The sequence below is a fragment of the Chlorocebus sabaeus genome, chromosome 14, assembly GCF_047675955.1.
Source record: "Chlorocebus sabaeus isolate Y175 chromosome 14, mChlSab1.0.hap1, whole genome shotgun sequence".
NCBI lineage: Eukaryota > Metazoa > Chordata > Mammalia > Primates > Cercopithecidae > Chlorocebus > Chlorocebus sabaeus.
In genome coordinates this window covers 1,241,109-1,257,847 of record NC_132917.1, presented here as the reverse complement: position 1 = coordinate 1,257,847, position 16,739 = coordinate 1,241,109, and the positions used below count along the sequence as shown (strand labels likewise).

The 16,739-nt window shown below is 44.6% G+C and overlaps 1 protein-coding gene across 5 annotated transcripts in view; it reads right to left on the bottom strand.

Annotated features, from left to right (window-relative positions):
- Positions 1-16,739, bottom strand: part of SNTG2 (syntrophin gamma 2) — a 378,883-nt gene that overhangs the window by 93,829 nt on the left and 268,315 nt on the right. For 4 of the 5 annotated variants that reach the window (XM_038006474.2, XM_073022727.1, XM_038006476.2 and 1 more), the window contains 3 exons: positions 14,151-14,280; positions 11,175-11,213; positions 4,146-4,262 (listed from right to left, as the gene is read on the bottom strand). In XM_038006474.2, coding sequence (XP_037862402.2) covers positions 4,146-4,262; positions 11,175-11,213; positions 14,151-14,280 — 286 coding nt within the window. The remainder of the gene's footprint in view (positions 1-4,145; positions 4,263-11,174; positions 11,214-14,150; positions 14,281-16,739) is intronic. The other variant, XM_038006475.2, reaches the window with a different exon arrangement.

Sequence of the window (16,739 nt, the reverse complement as noted above, 5' to 3'; positions counted from 1 at the left end):
AAATTATGAAACTATGCTTACTTGAGGATAACAAAATTTATATATTTCAGAGATCTGGGCAGCTAACCTGCCAATGACCAGTTTGGATGGATGCATACCGTTTAGAGTAACATCTGACTTCCTTAAATTGCAGTCTAATGGTAAATCTGTCTGGGGCTAATTCAACTTCACAGGTTTACTGAATCTTGAGAATGACTCTCTAGGCTCATTTGGGTCCTCGCTGACCCTTGACAAGGAACAGCGAGGCCTTCAGAACCACAATGATGGAAAGAAGGCCTGCTGATGGCTCTGAAGAGAGAATGAGATGGTGCCAAGTCATCTTCTGCAGAAATTATTAGAAATTAGAAGTTAATGAAAACAATCAAGTTCTAGGAATGTTCAGGAGTGTATGCAGAAGGAGAAAGATATGACATATAACTTTTACAGGAAAAGACAAGAAAGGGGTCATGAATACAAGATAAGGTACAGGTTCCCACACCAAAGATAAAACTGTCTCTGAGGGACTGGAAAGCAAATAAAGGAAGAGACCTCGAGAAGAGCAAAGAGTGGGCACAGAGGGAGAGACAGAGAGAAAGACAGAGGGAGAGACCGACACAGAGAGAGAGACACAGAGAGAGTCAGAAAGAGACAGATGAAGAAAGAGAGACCTCGAGAGGAGCAAAGAGTGGGCAGAGGAGAGACAGAGAGAAAGACAGAGATAGATGATTCAGACAGAGGGAGAGACACAGAGTCAGACAGAGACAAAGACAGAGACAGATGGAGAAAGAGAGAGGGAGAGATAGAAAGAGATAGTGACGGAGACAGGGAGAGACAGAGACAGGGAGAGATACGGAGGGAGGAGCTGCAGCATCTGGAATGGACAAGCGATGTTGCCAGCGGAAACAGGGTTTGTCTGTTAGTTTTTTATTGTTTTCAAATAGTTTAAATGACCTAGAAAGAAACCCTAACAAACCACGGCAAAGCCAAGTGGCGGAGAGTATGGTCTCTGTGGGCCAGAGGAAGGGCAGGAGGCGGGCAGCCCTGGGGAAGGGAAGCCCCAACCCAGCAGGCTAAGGTGTGGGCACTTCCTCTACGTGGATGAGGAGTTTGCGATTTCCAGTTCCTTCCTGGACACATGGAAACGTGACTTTGGCTTCCCGGCACACACAGCTGCTCCTGTGGCTTCGGGCAAGGCAGGTTCCTGCCCCTCACCCCAGTGCCATGCGCCCTCCTCAGCCATACCATATCCTCCCCACACCATATCCTGGTTTCAGATCCCCAGGAAATGATTCTCTGCCCCTTGCAAATGCACTGCCCAGCCAGTGTGAGCGGCAGCGACCTCGGGACCCTGAGGGAAGACTCGCCTACATTTTAACAAAACAAAACTGCATTTAAAATAAGAAACGGACTCTCTAACCACAGCAGGTATGAAGAAAAAGCACAGCTTAAAATTTAGATACATTAGGATTTCTTTAAAAGAATTATTTCAAAATCAAACCTAGTTAGGGACTCATAATTCACAACTAAGCAGAATACAAATGAATACTGAAGGAAGTTGCTTATTTGTATTTATTACTTTTTTTCAGGCTAAGTAAGCCAGTTTAAAACCAATTATGAGAGCTAGTATCAGGAAGAATAATGACAGGCCAAATACTTCAAGGCATGACTTCTGAGTTCCAGAAGATGGAGCTGCAGGTGCCTGCAGGGCAGCGAGCGTGTGGATTGGGGTCTAGATGTGGATCGGGGTCTAGATGTGGGTCTACATGTTGTCAGTGGCCCAAAGGCTCTTGGTCTGCGAGGGAGGTTCCGTCATTTCACAAATGTCAATGACCTCAGAGACAACCTGCAACGCTCACAGAGCCGCGTGAGAACAGAGACTCTGGGAAACTGGGTTTCTAGCTCGAGTCAGCCTTGTTCAAGACGAGATCTGCCAATGGCATCTGTCCTGGCCTCTCCAGTCACTGTTTCCACCAGAACGAGAGGGCTGGAGGTTCCCACTGGGGAAGAAGACCAGAGAGGATACTGCCTGCACTCTGGATTTTCAGTACATTGTAAGACCATTCTGGCATTAAATGCAGTCAATACAACCCACAGTCTCTTAAGAGAGGATTTTAAATAAATTATCCAAAGCAATCCTCAGTCAAATACATTTGTTTACTATTTTATTTACACATGACCTTCATCTGTAAAAGCAAGACTCAAATGAGAAAACAAAAGCAAATGAATGTGGCTGTTCAATGTGTTGCTAAAATGAAAATACCTATTTTTAGTTATCAGTTTATGTTACAACAGGTCTCCATGATAAAACAGTTATGACATATCAAGATGGAGCTCTGATACTGTGTGCTCTTGGCACTCATCAATAAAATGAGGAGCCTTCAGTTGTCTCAAGAATCAAATTATATAATGGACAGAAGTGCACTAGAAGCTACAAAAGAGTTTACCCACGTGAGCGATTCCAGGGACACTTTGTGATGCTGCAATAAATTTACCAGCCAGGCCTTGCTGAGATGAGTTGGATGCTACGAGTGCCTTGGAGTGTCCCAAGGCAGGACATAACTTCCGTGAAGACACATGGCAAAGAAACTTCTCTAACTGTTTTAAACCCTTGCTATTCAATGGTTATTGAATTAGGGTCTGCCTATTAGGGTTCGAAGAATCCCTAAGTTCCACAAAAGGCCAACTGGTAAACAGGGTGCGCTGGCAACACGTGCAGTGATATGGGTCCATGGCAGGCCTCCGACACCTCAGCCCCTTCCTGCGTCTCCAGTGTCAGTGGTAAGTGGTCCCACCTCCTCCGAGTCTTTCAGCACCTCTGAGATGAGCTGGCATGAATATCTTAGCTCTGCTCAAAACCAAAATCAGCCCAGCCAATCAGATGTTCACCTCTGGGATTTGAATTTGAAAATATGGAGCAAATTAGCAGCAAACGTTAAAGAACATGGTTACACTTGTTTTGAGGAGAACTCAATCGTTATTCATGCAAACATTTAGACGCGGTAAGCACAAAGTGCTGGTTTATTTTAAAACCTTGCAACTAAAGACAATGTGATATCCTATGTTATCCCTGGGGCAGAAAAAGTGCATTAGTAGAAAAACTGCAGTTCGGCTGGAGGGCGAAGTGTGGTTAGTATTACTGCACCGTCGTCAAATGGTTTGCCTGATGCTCCGGGGCCACGTAAGTCAGGTGCATCAGGGGAGCTGAGTGGAGGTAGATGGGGCTCTCCACACTGAATGTGCAGCTTTTCCGTAAATCTAAAATTATTCTCAAGTAAAACGTTTACTTAAAAAGTCATCCTTATCAATGAAAAGACAGGCAGGGTAATACTGTCTTGATGTCTGGAGGTGAACTTGGTTTTATCTTTTCATTTCCTTTTAATGGAAGAAAGTCCCGTCAACACTGCACATGACATGCATCCAACATGTGTAGGTACCTGAAGCCATCAGGTTTTTAGTTTGCTTGCAGTTCTGATGGTCAGACTCTCAAAAGTAAAGCTGTTTAAACTGATAAACTTCCAGACATTACACATTACATTTGGTCAGTTTGGGGAGAATGGTACTGGTGGGAATTGGAAAATGAAATTGCAGAACTATAGCATTCAGCCATAAATTTATATTATGGACCCCACTAAAGCAGGCTGCTTATTTTTTAAATAAAACTTGGGAGACATCAGGGAAAAAAAGCTTTTAAAATTTAGAAATTAGAAACGTCTAAAAAGAGGGTTGTATTTTGTTTTTTGGCTTCTTCAACTACATAATTTATCCTCTAAGACACAGAGCCTCTGCATCCCACCTCCAAACCAGCTGGCATTTGAGGAAGAAATAAGTTCTACAATATCTTAATGGCTATTTGAACTAAAGAAATAAATGGGTTAATTTATAAATTTGGAGCAATAAATAAGCAATCTACAAGCAGAATCCTTTCCAACCATGTAGAAACAGCAAACAGCAGGACCAAGCACTGTCTTTGTCCTCCTCCAAACACCAGATGTTGCTTTCCCCCTCTTGCAGGAACAGCCCTCCCGGCAGCCCCCTCTTCCAAACACCAGATGTTGCTTTCCCCTCCTACAGGATCAGCCCTCCCTGCAGCCCCCTCTTCCAAACACCAGACGCAGCTGTCCCCCGCCCGGCAGCCCCTCCCTGTGGAGTGTCAAAGGCATCCTTACCGGAGGAGTGCTGAAAACGTAGAAGGACGGGCCCTTCAGTGCTAGGAACTTGGGTCTGAAGGTTTGAGAGGAGTCGGCTCCTTGGAGTTTCTCATTTACCCACCCCATATGCACAACCTGCAGAGGGAAACCTTTGAAAATTACAAACCAAGCCTTAATGAGGGCATAATGTCACAGGAGCAGAGTTAAGCACATGAGCAAGCCGTGCTCCCACCAGGTCAACACACCCAGAATCAGGAGACGGGAGAAACGTGGAGATGTCCAATTTTCCAAATCAAGTTCACACAATAGGAATGAATCACATCTTGAATTAAAAATTCAGTTTTGCATTGAACCAGGTTTTACATATGAGCACTTTCAGTTTTGGCAAATGGGTTTCTCAGCTGCCTTAGAGTTGTTGGTTTCATTTATCTTTTAAAAAGACTGTATTGAATTATATTCTATTAGAAGGTAGTATTTCAGATTTTTCTATGAGGTAGTAAAAACAGCTAATTATATTTTTCATTCCTATAGTGAACATAGTAGTTGGCATATATGGAAAAATAATTATTTCCCTTTATGGTTCAACTTCTTAACAACAATGAAATAATGCAAAAATATTAGATTCTTACAATGAGCAGTGAATATTTTTAGCCATATAAAATCCAAACTATAAAAATTAGAATATGATTCAAAAACATTTAAATAGTAATCCAATTTAAGAATTCAGTGCATTGGAATTCAAACTATTATTGAAGAAAAATCCATGTTATCTAAAATTTTAATGTGACACATATTTTGTAGTGAGTACTAGGAGTAATTTCATTGTAATTCTTTCATTTTCTCTGCTATTTCAAGGAAAACCAATGAACATATGCTTAGCAGTAAAAACTTAGAAAAATAAAAATAAGTTATCACAGAGATCCCAACCACTTTACCAAACGACACTGACGGATGAGCTATGACAAGCTGAGAACCAGCTGGGACCTGGACACCCCTCCAGTGTGCAAGCCCCACGCACCACGAAGCGCCCTCTGCTGGAGCCGCCTGGGTAAGTCCAGTCACAGCCAGCACGGGATCCACAGAGGGCAAGTCCTGCTTCTGTTACTGGCTTGATAAACCGCTGACGGCCTTCACTCTTAAGCTGGATGAGAGACTTCCTGGGACGTCGAGAGGCTGGACGACAGAATCAGAGTTCTATGAACGGTATTTCTAGCAATGGGAAAGAAAATTACCAGCACTGCTCCGCAGGGCAGGGCGTGTAGCCAAACAGCTAACATCATCGTGGTTTTCAGTGTTGAATACGAATCACCGAATGCGTTAAACGTTTTAATGTTGTCTTTCTTGACTGTTCTGGATTTACAAGGCTTTTAAAAGTAACCCAAATATTTCACTGGATCATGAACTTCCAAGTTCCTAATGGGTTATCTTTATGTCCCATGGAGGCTCAGGAACCACATCGATGTGGTGTTCATATGATGATAACAGAGGACGACTTTATCTCCCCAGAGACCCTCCCCAGCAAAGCACATTTAACCTTGCCAAGGCTCTCTTTTTCCATCATGAAATGGGATAGAATTATAGATCTCACGTGAGAACTGTGGAAATTTCACAGGGTACCACAGGAAGCCCCTCGTAAGGCACTAGCTGGGGGCAAAGGCCGAGGACATTCATACCTGGAAAAGCCACTAATGTGTAATTTACTCCTCCAGTGTCTGAATTTGAAGCCAAATACACAGATTATTTAAAAATACCTAATAGATTTTTTTCCTTTTTTGTCTGGTTGGGTCACATATTTTTGTTGGTTATAACACTAGCATTTATACTCTGTAAATCACAAAAAGTTCCATTTAAAAATGCATTTTTTTCTAGCAAATTTAGCAGATGTTCGATGTTTCCATAATTAACGTGAATTCAATGCGTGATTAATTCCAACTCGCTACTGCACGAGTGCAGGGATTTGCACAGTTTAAGATAGGATTCATTGAAGCACAGTTACTATAAAAACAATTATAGGATTCATTGAAGCACAGTTACCAAAAACAACTAATTGCAAACACGGAGGCTTCCACACGGTCATGAAAAGAATATTACGCGAGCAGTTTGTTCAGCAAGAAAAGAGTTCACATTCCAGGAGGACCAGGCACTCGACCCTGAGCAGCTGCCCGGGTCATCTTATGTGCACTTGAGTGCATTGCTAAAGCCTTGGGGAGACCGTATTAGGTCAGGTTTCACCAGCAATGATGACCATATCTTCAAATCCAAATCTTCAGGAGCCGCTGGCCACCGGATAATTGCAGCAGGCAAAAACAAGTTCACCGTATTTGTCAGGCTGGCTGAGTGGAAGACCTTTCTCTTATTGATTAGCGTCAAAGTGTGGAACCAGAATTTCTAGAAAATGTAGGAAGTTGCTTGAGTCCTAAATTATTGCAAACTTTTAAGAATCAGCAACAAGCACAAAAAGTCTGGTTTGACCCCATATTTATTACGAGGAGTCACACCAAGATCCTCGTCAAATCACAGAGTTAGTAAGAAGGAGGGGTAGAGAATAATCACATCCAGAAAAAACAGCAAAATAAAAAACGAGGGAATGGCGAACACATTCCCTTCTGCAGGTCCCTGGCAACGTGGTCTGAGATTCTTTAACATTCATAAAACAAATATTTCCTCTGATGAGAAATTCTAAGGGCCAGAGCCTGACTAGATTCATACGGGGTAGAGAGATTTAAAGTGATATTTTTCTTTTGCCTGCAGGGCAGACAAACTCTGATGGTTTTACTTCCTTCATTTCCCCAGCCCTCCCCATCACCACCCTGGCCCCAGGCCGGAGTCTTGCTCTGTCGCCCAGGCTGGAGTGCACTGGCACGCTCTCGGCTCACTGCAACCTCTGCCTCCAGGGTTGAAGCAATTCTCCTGCCTCAGCCTCCCAGGTAGCTGGGATTATAGGCGTGTGCCACCACGCCCAGCTAATTTTTGTATTTTTAGTAGAGATGGGGTTTCACCATGTTGGCCACTCTGGTCTTGAACTCCTGGCCTCGTGATCTGCCCGCCTCAGCTCCCTCATTTTTTAAGTCATGTGTTCACATACTGTTGAGTTTCCCTGATCTTACTCTTTCTGTTCATGAAACACTTAATCATACACTGCAATTTAGATTTCACTAGGGATGAACTGTGAATAGGAAACTGCCGTGCAGGAACTTAATCTACGACAGGGCTGTAACACTCAGGAATATCTAAATACAGGGGACAGATGGGTGAGAGATTGATTTACATTACAGGTAGATCAAGGAAGAGTAAGTTGAAAGTATGCATTCTTGAATCTTGGTGAAAATAGAGAACTTGGGATTCTTTTTCTAGCATGCAGCAGCAAGCCTTCTTTTAGGAGGAGAGCTTGATCACGCGGTGGAATTATCATCTAATTCAGATTCAGGAGAGTTACTCTCTTTCTGAGGAGCTGCAGGTACCAGCTGGAATCTGAGCACCCAGACCTGGGAGGCCCCATGAGCTGCACACCCACCTCCCTTCCCCAGGGCTGCTCTTTCTTCCCCCTGGGCTGGGACACTGTTGGGCTCTTCTTCTTTTCTGTATCTGGTTGACACAGTGTTTGGCACAAAGTTCAAGGAGAGTTATGTATTAAGGAGTGAATAAAGAGCTACTGTAAGCCCAAGATGGCAGTAATAGACTGCCAGTAATCTGAAATATCTGTTAGTTGGATGTGAGCTTAATTAAATCACACATGTAATTGAATTATGCTAGATTTAGTGAAGAAATACGTTATAGCTTTGCTATTGTTGGAAACATCAGATGCTTTCTGAATCTTTCTTGGGTATATGCAGTTCATAAATAATTTTAAGCAAAGCTAATTTTATCTTCTAAATTATGAATTTTGTAATTACACATTCCAAGAAGTGTGTATTACACTTTTAGACACATCTCCCTGATTGTACCACCTTAATAAAATTAAGATGTCATAACCATTATAATAAAGAAATATATTTTTTATCTTTTCTGATACCATTTCTATAAGAAAGTCATTTTCTTTTCACCTGATCAGTCAAGATAATCAAACGTCCACCAGATGATAACATGCAGCTGGTCTTTTCCTTTAGCTGGAAAAAGCCAGAATTACCTGTGTTATTCCAGAATTACCTGTGTTATTCCAGAATTATCTGTGTTATTCCAGAATTACCTGTGTTATTCCAGAATTACCTGTGTTATTCCAGAATTACCTGTGTTATTCAGGGTTTTCTGCAGGGGTTGGGGTGATTTGGCGATTAAAGCATCAATATCTACGTAAATTAAATTTCGGGTTATTCAAAAATAAGTTTAATTTGGAAAGAAATAGGGCTGCTTGCTGTTTGGTGGGTGGGCATGTGTGTGTCTGCAGTTATCTTGGGATTGTTTGGTGGGGTGGGCATGTGTGTGTCTGCAGTTATCTTGGGATTGTTTGGTGGGGTGGGCATGTGTGTGTCTGCAGTTATCTTGGCATTGTTTTCAGGTTAGTCTTTGTCCCAGACAAAAGTGCTCTGGTTTGTGTGATAAATTATTTGGTTATTTTTTATACCAGATACGAGAGTCTAAAAATGCATACATTATGCTTTTTGTAGATTCTCCTAATTCTGTTTTTCATGTGTTTTTGTTTGCCAATTTCACTGGTTGTTAAATACCTTTATTTATCTTTTCACAAAATTTTTTTTCACATAAAATTCACATTTTTCACATTAACAATTATCTCACAATTATTTATTAAATACCAAAATCAAGAATGAATTGTTCAGAGTAAGAAGAAATTTTCTTTCTGTTTTAAAGGGCCTGACGTCTTAAATGCAAACTCCTAACATTTGTACAACACACACCACTTTTGGAGAAAACGTGAAACCATCCTCCACCAAAAGCGCATCCGGATATAGCAGGGCTAGTTCTTCATCATCCTACCTAGTGAAGCTCAGTTCTAAGATTAATTTCCAAATAAGCTACTCCAAGCCGCTAAGTAAATTCAAAGTTGTCTAGAACATTTAAGGTTGTAAAAACGACCTTAAATTACCCAGTACAACTTTCTTGTATTACAGATAAAGAAATTAAGCCTCTGGAGTGAATTTGTTAAAATTACACCACCCGATAAGGGTCTGGTCAGGGTTATTAGGTCCATGGTTTGCCTTTGGCTTTTTGCTTTGTCAAACAAGGCCACCCAGATGGATGTGAAATACACAAGGTTTAACATGTGGTAGAATTTCACCGAGATGAAGCAAAAACAAGGCCGCCCACTGCCTCTGAGGTCTCCGGAAGACAGACGGTCCTTCAACGTGCTCCGTACCAGGAGATGTGCTCCCTACAGGTTTTTATGTTTCTCTGAACTATTATTTCGTCATCTCTTATGAGTCGATGCTAAGGAGGATTAAATTCCAAAGTAAAAAGAAAATGCCTTCCTCTCCGGAGCAGTGCTCTTTCCATCATGAGAAGTAATTCCAGAATAGCTACGAAAGTCAGCATGTTCTCTGAAGCACATAAAGGCCAAGTCCGTAAACGCTGCCCACTCCCACGCATGCTCTCCACCTGCGGGCATCGTCGTTTAGCATCAAGGATCTGTCTGCAAGGTGACAACCCCTCTGGGGGCTGGGAGAGGATGGCTGTCCTCATGGCAAACAAACTGAGAAACAGAGAAGCAGCAGCCAACACTGAGAAACACCAGAAGCTGCGGCTCCTCCCAAGATCTCTGAAGAGTCTCAGGTTTGCCATAAAGAGGATCTCAGGAGACATTTTGCTAATTTGAGTGTGTGAATAAGACACAACATCAAATGGTAAATTATTGATAGAGACTATGGCAAAACTTTGGCCCACCGTCCCACCAGCCTTGATAAAAAGGTGGAGATAAAGTGTTTCCTCTGTGAACCACAGAGAGATACACACTTTGTGGAAAAGCTTCAGAACTTCTGTTACAAAAACACATAGTAGGGAAATTATGTATAAGAATATGAAACGAATCCTATATTAATTTGAAGAATTTATAGAAACAATCATTAAATAGCTATGTAAACAAAAATAGTTGATGGTAAATTTAGAATAATATTAAGAGATAAAAGATTTAGAAGAACTATTTATTCTGTTTCTTTTCTAATGTAGAAATGTTGACTAGAGAGGTTTAATTTAAAACACAGCCCTATTTTCCCATTCTTTTAGTAAATATTTGATAGGCAGGAGACCTCTTCTAAAATCCTCCATCGTGAATTCAAATATTCTTGCTAAGCACTATTTTGTGCGCTATTTAAAGCAAACTGAACACGTTTTTCTCAGTTTTCTTGAGGCTCTGATGCATGCTTCTTTAAGGCCATAAGAGATATAACCAAAAGTGAATGAACTGTAAGTAACATACTCCCTTACATTACAAGTTAAACCGTAAGTTTATCATAAAGGAAACAGAAGAATAACACAGTGGCTTAAAAGCTGATTTGCCTGATATTCAAACAGCTTGATTACAGTAGAGTTTTCCTAAGTGCTCACAGACCTGGGAAGTGAGCAGAAAATCAGGCCTGAGGGTGGCTACAAAGGTAGCCATCGTGAATCCAGGACAACGTTAAGGGCATTGGGCTCCAGGTAAACAAACTGCCTGGATTTGGGGATGGCAGGATCCTATCCACCGGCAATAACACCCATTGGGTCAAAGCCCTCCTGAGAGTGAAGCTTTCCTAGTAAGGATTTTATTTAAGAAACTAATATAATGCTTAAAATTTCAAATTGCATGGGTGTGTCATTACAAAGCCCTTCTCAGTTTAAACAATCATATCTAAATCATCATTTAAATCACGATTCCTTACAAAAAAACAACTGCCAATGGAGAAATCATCCATACACAATAGCATAGATCAGAATGACCTATGCTATTCCCATAGACAGAGCAGTTTTACAGAATTAACAGGGAGGGCAGAGACCACAAAATGCAGTCTGAAATGTGCTAACGTTTTCCTATCAACATTTCCAAATTAAATTTCAAACAACCAAAGAGACTGCTTTTTGAGATGTGTTTCATCATGAAGCAGAAAATACAAACCCTACCTGGTCGGAAGGAGAGCAGCATTTGTTCGCCATCTTCATCTGTGGAGAGAAGGCAGAAGAGTCAGCGCCACAGCCACCAACACCAGGATGGCTCACCTGAGTGACAGCTGGAAGTCATCAGCTACACTCTGTCCTGGGAAACAGGCTTCTTTAATGACACATTTCCTATCTGAAAACCTAGCCAGAGTCAATACAAGCATGGCAGCAGTGGAAAAAAACTTTACTAGCAGACTTCAATTCCTCTTTTTCAAATATCAGCATTTATGTAAGTGAAGTTATGGGAGAGCAGGTGCTTAAATTCCAGTATCTGAGAAAAGTGAGGAAATGATTTCTGCTCTGCATAACCTTCTGACAATCAGTATTACTGTGATGGTAATTATGGTTATCACAGTTGATAATCTTTCTTTTATTTAGTTCACCCAATGAGCTATGGAGGTAGATGCTGTTTTCCAAAATTTCACTAACAAGGCAGTAGAGGTGCAGAATCATAACACTCCCACAGCCCACAGCCACACAGCCACACAGCCACAGCCCACAGCCACAGAGCCCACAGCCACACACACAGCCACACAGCCCACAGCCCACAGCCCACAGCCCAAAGTCACACACACAGCCACACAGCCCACAGTCACACAGCCACACAGCCCACAGCCCACAGCCCAAAGTCACACACACAGCCACACAGCCCACAGTCACACAGCCACACAGCCACACAGCCCACAGCCACACAGCCACAGAGCCCACAGCCACACACACAGCCACACAGCCCACAGCCACACAGCCCACAGCCCATAGCCACACAGCCCACAGTCACACACACAGCCACACAGCCCACAGCCCACAGTCACACACACAGCCACACAGCCCACAGCCCATAGCCACACAGCCCACAGTCACACACACAGCCACACAGCCCACAGCCCACAGTCACACACACAGCCACACAGCCCACAGCCACACAGCCACACACACAGCCACACAGCCCACAGCCACACAGCCCACAGCCACAGCCACACAGCCCACAGCCACACAGCCACATAGCCCACAGCCACACAGCCCACAGTCACACAGCCACACAGCCCACAGTCACACACACAGCCACACAGCCACACAGCCCACAGTCACACACACAGCCACACAGCCACACAGCCCACAGTCACACACACAGCCACACAGCCCACAGTCACACACACAGCCACACAGACCACAGTCACACAGCCCACAGAGCACACAGCCCACAGAGCCCACAGTCACACAGCCACACAGCCACATAGCCCACAGTCACACAGCACACAGCCACACAGCCCACAGTCACACAGCCACACAGCCCACAGCCACACAGCCACACAGCCACACAGCCCACAGTCACACAGCCCACAGCCACACAGCCCACAGTCACACAGCCCACAGTCACACAGCCATACAGTCACACAGCCATACAGCCACACAGCCCACAGCCACACAGCCCCACAGCCACACAGCCCACAGCCACACAGCCACACAGTCCACAGCCACACAGCCCACAGCCACACAGCCCACAGCCACACAGCCACACAGCCACACAGTCCACAGCCACACAGCCACACAGCCCACAGCCCACAGCCACACAGCCCCACAGCCCATAGCCACACAGCTCACAGTCACACAGCTACACAGCCCACAGTCACACAGTCACACAGCCACACAGCCCACAGTCACACAGCCCACAGTCACACAGTCACACAGCCACACAGCCGCGAGGTGGCTCGGAGTCCACATTTCCATTCTGAAGTGTTGGGGTGTCTGACTTCTCTGCCCTGCTTATGAGGGGTGATGTGTGAAATGACACAGAACTGAAGGGCGCTCCTTGTCACAGCATTTCTGCAAATATGAGTCAAGCACCATCCTTTCTTCCCTTTCTATTTGTTCAGATAACTTTGGAATTTAAAGTGTCGCGTCTAAAAATTACGATGTTAGGAAGGTCCTGGTTGCAGAAAGGAAGCCCCTGAGGTCTTTACAGGAGAAATCTCACACATTACTGCTTCCCCCAGTGACAGGTTAACTTCTGTTTAGCAGCCACAGGAAGAAGCAAGGTTGCAAAGGAGATGTGGGGTGCTGGGCAGGGAAAGGCAGGGCAGGGGCAGGGCGGGTGCCTCTGCAGGGCTGCAGGGTGGGCCGTGCCTGGCCGGTCTGCAAGCTGGACCCAGTCTCTGCAGCCTCCAGGCTACGCCGGAACATAGCAGGGATCGAAGTGCAATTACAAGGCAAGTCAGCTGGGAGGGAGCAAGGACAGTAAGGTCAGTCCAGGGCCCCCTCCAGGCAAGGCCAGTCCTGCCACAGTCTCCAGGCCTGCGGCCACGGCTCCATGTCCATATCCAGACACCCACCACTCCAGGCAACTCCCACATCATCGAGTCTTTGCTCCCACCCCATCTCTTTTCATTTCTTTAATCTTTAAAATGTCTTGCTGACTTTTATTATCAAACACATCACTGAAAGAAACAGAATGTTTTTTCTTTTCTGGGGGACTGCAGTACAAATTTGAGAAGTAATGTTTTTGCTCAATTATGCCTTTGTCTAAATCTTCATAACGTTTGGGGGAATTATACTTTAACTCAATTAGGTTTCCCCAACTCAAAATGTCACATTGTATCAATGCATTTGGGTAAAATATAAAATTATGACACATAACTATTTCTGTATATGTGTATGGAGAGAAAGACAGAGGAAGGGAGGGAGAAAGACAGAGGCAGACAGAGGGGAGGAGGAAGATAAAACCAGGTGGGAAATTCCCAGCTGTCAGATGTAGTCACACTCTTTGATTTGGAAACATTCTGATGGCTTGATTTTTAATGTTTATAGTCAGGGATTTGACACATCGAAACTAGTACATGATTTTGTTTAGGGTTAATCATCAATCATCAAAAATCTGATGTCTCAATTATTTTTCATGCACAAATGAGCATCAGTAGAGACTCAGAAACAACGTGTGCTCACGTTCTGAAGGGTCAGCTCCCTGATGTTGGTTGAGACCGCTCGCAGCCAGTCGGCGCCATCCTGGGCCGTGTAAAACCGGAGGATCCCAGAGCTGACTCCATCCAGGGAGAGCACCTCGAACGCGTTCCACCTGGAGGAGGGGAGAGAGCTGTCCAGGAGGCCCCGCAGCGAGGGGCGCAGGCCTGCCTCCGTGAGCTTCAAGGCTGATGCAGGGCTCCACCCTGGACCCAGGACACGGGGCAACTGCACCCCTTCCTCAGGCACCTCAGTACGGTCAGCAGGCTCGCTGAGACCAAGGCCAAACCCCGAATTCCCCTGGTAACAGGAGCTACTTCTAATTCGATGAAACATGAAAAGCAACTGTCAGGGGAAGAACAGTGCTCCGGAAATTTTGGAGTTATTGTCTGCAAGATTTTTACTCGTTATTCTTTCAAAGACCCTTTGGATGCAGCACTTAAAGCTCCTGATGGAGTGAGGCTGGAGCAGCCCAGGTACCCTCCGCACTCAGCATCCACCCTTCTCTAGGACCACGTGTGCACTTCTGATTGACAGGGGAGCTTTGGGAGAAGCTGGGTCCCCTTCCATTGCTCCATGACACTCCACTTGCTGAGAACCCAATCATGGCCAAGTATTAACAACAACAAACTAACTGTCTCAAATTCAGTAGTTCATCCCTGTCATGCAACATCTTTTAAAAACATAGTTTACATATACCCGTTTGCAAAAGAGAAATGTCATGTACACTTTTGTAGACTTTTTCTTAAGAAAATAGTGTATATTGGCTGGGCGCAGCGGCTCACGCCTATAATCATAGGACTTTGGAAGACTGAGGTGGGAGGATCCCTTGAGGTCAGGAGTTCGAGATCAGCCTGGCCAAGATGGTAAAATCCCATCTTTACCAAAAATACAAAAATTAGCTGGGCATGGTGGCACACACCTGTCATCCCAGCTACTTGGGAGGCTGCGGCAGGAGAATCTCCTGAACCCGGGAGGCAGAGCTTGCAGTGAGCCGAGATCATGCCACTGCACCCCAGCATGGGCAACAGAGTGAGACCCTATCTTAAAAAAAGAAACAGAAGAAAACAATGCACATTAATTTATATGACCCGTAATACCTCCATGGTCTCAAGCCACTAACTGAAGATAAAATACAGAACAAAACAAACATATTTTGTTAAAAAAACGTCTTCACTGAGTTATGCTTTAATAATCTTTCAAATGTGAGTGTCATCGCTGCTTTCTTAGGCAGGGAGGGGTGTGTGGGAGAAGGGGTAGGAAACAGAGATAGTATAACACACTTCTGCATATTTTTGAGCCAAATCTATCAGACCAGAGTTTGCTATTTTAAAAATCATTCTTTTTAAAAGCAGACATCCCTGTTTAGGGGACATTCTCATCCTAATTAGTGTTTCTTGAATCAGAATGTGAGGTTTATCTACTTGTAGCTGATATTCTGCCTGATGGCGATGAACAAGATACTCCTGACTTTGCAGGAGGACAGCGGTGAAGGTGGAGGTGACTGAGTGGAGCTGGAGAGGGGAAGAAGCTGGAGAAAGCAGGTCCCCTGCGTGGGGAGGGCAGGCAGCTCCGCCTCCACCTTCGCACAGCCCTTTCTGATCTCCTTTCCTGGTCTTCCTGGTGAGCACCCGTCCCTCAGGGTCCATCGCTTCCTGTGGGGCCTTTGATCCTGGGTATCTGCTATAACAAATTAATCTTTACACTTTAAAATGCTGGGAGACTATTTTAGGCACATCGTGTAATATTCCACATGAATTAGGTGCTTATTAAATATTGAGAGACTTATATCCATACTTTTGTCCAAGTATCCATTAATTCTTATTAAATAAGTGCTGACTAAAAATGGGCTCATCGCCATCATTTCTCGTTTGTTCATGTTAACCGGTGTGATATACACAAAGCAAGGCTGACCATCTAGTGGTAAACAAACAGCTGAGTCAAGCAGATTACTGAGGACAACAGCCAAGTTCCCTGGCTCCCCACATGAAGAGGGCAGAGACTGTTATTTTTAGGCACATTTTACATTGAGCTACAACGCGTGCGCGCACACACACACACACACGCACACAACTCACCAGTGAACACCTCCATGAACAGTCACGTATTCAATACCCTTGGCCAACCAACCCTCAGACCAAAAACAGACTTTAGAAGAATCTTTAGAAGTTCCCTGTGTCCCACCCTCCAATTTTCCCCATCTCAGAGCTCTACGCTTTTATTCTTTCAGAAGAGCCGGTTTTTCTCCAAAGGCCTGAGGAGGAACAGGAGGTGGTGCCAGTGTGGGCCGGGGGCAGCTCTGCCTGGAGCTAGCTGGACTGGGGTGGGGCCTGCAGGGACCCCGGGGCAGCGTGGGGTAGGGGCGCCCCCCTCTCATGAATTGGGGATGCCTGGTGGGGCCTGCAGGGACCCCAGGGCAGCATGGGGTAGGGGCGCCCCCCTCTCATGAATCAGGGACGCCTGGTGGAGCGTGTGGAGGACACTCGTGGTCACCGCTTGGCTCCAGCTCACATGTGCTAACAACAGTGTCTTCTTGGGGAGTTGGCATTTCCTGATTCTCAGGGTTGGTGACGT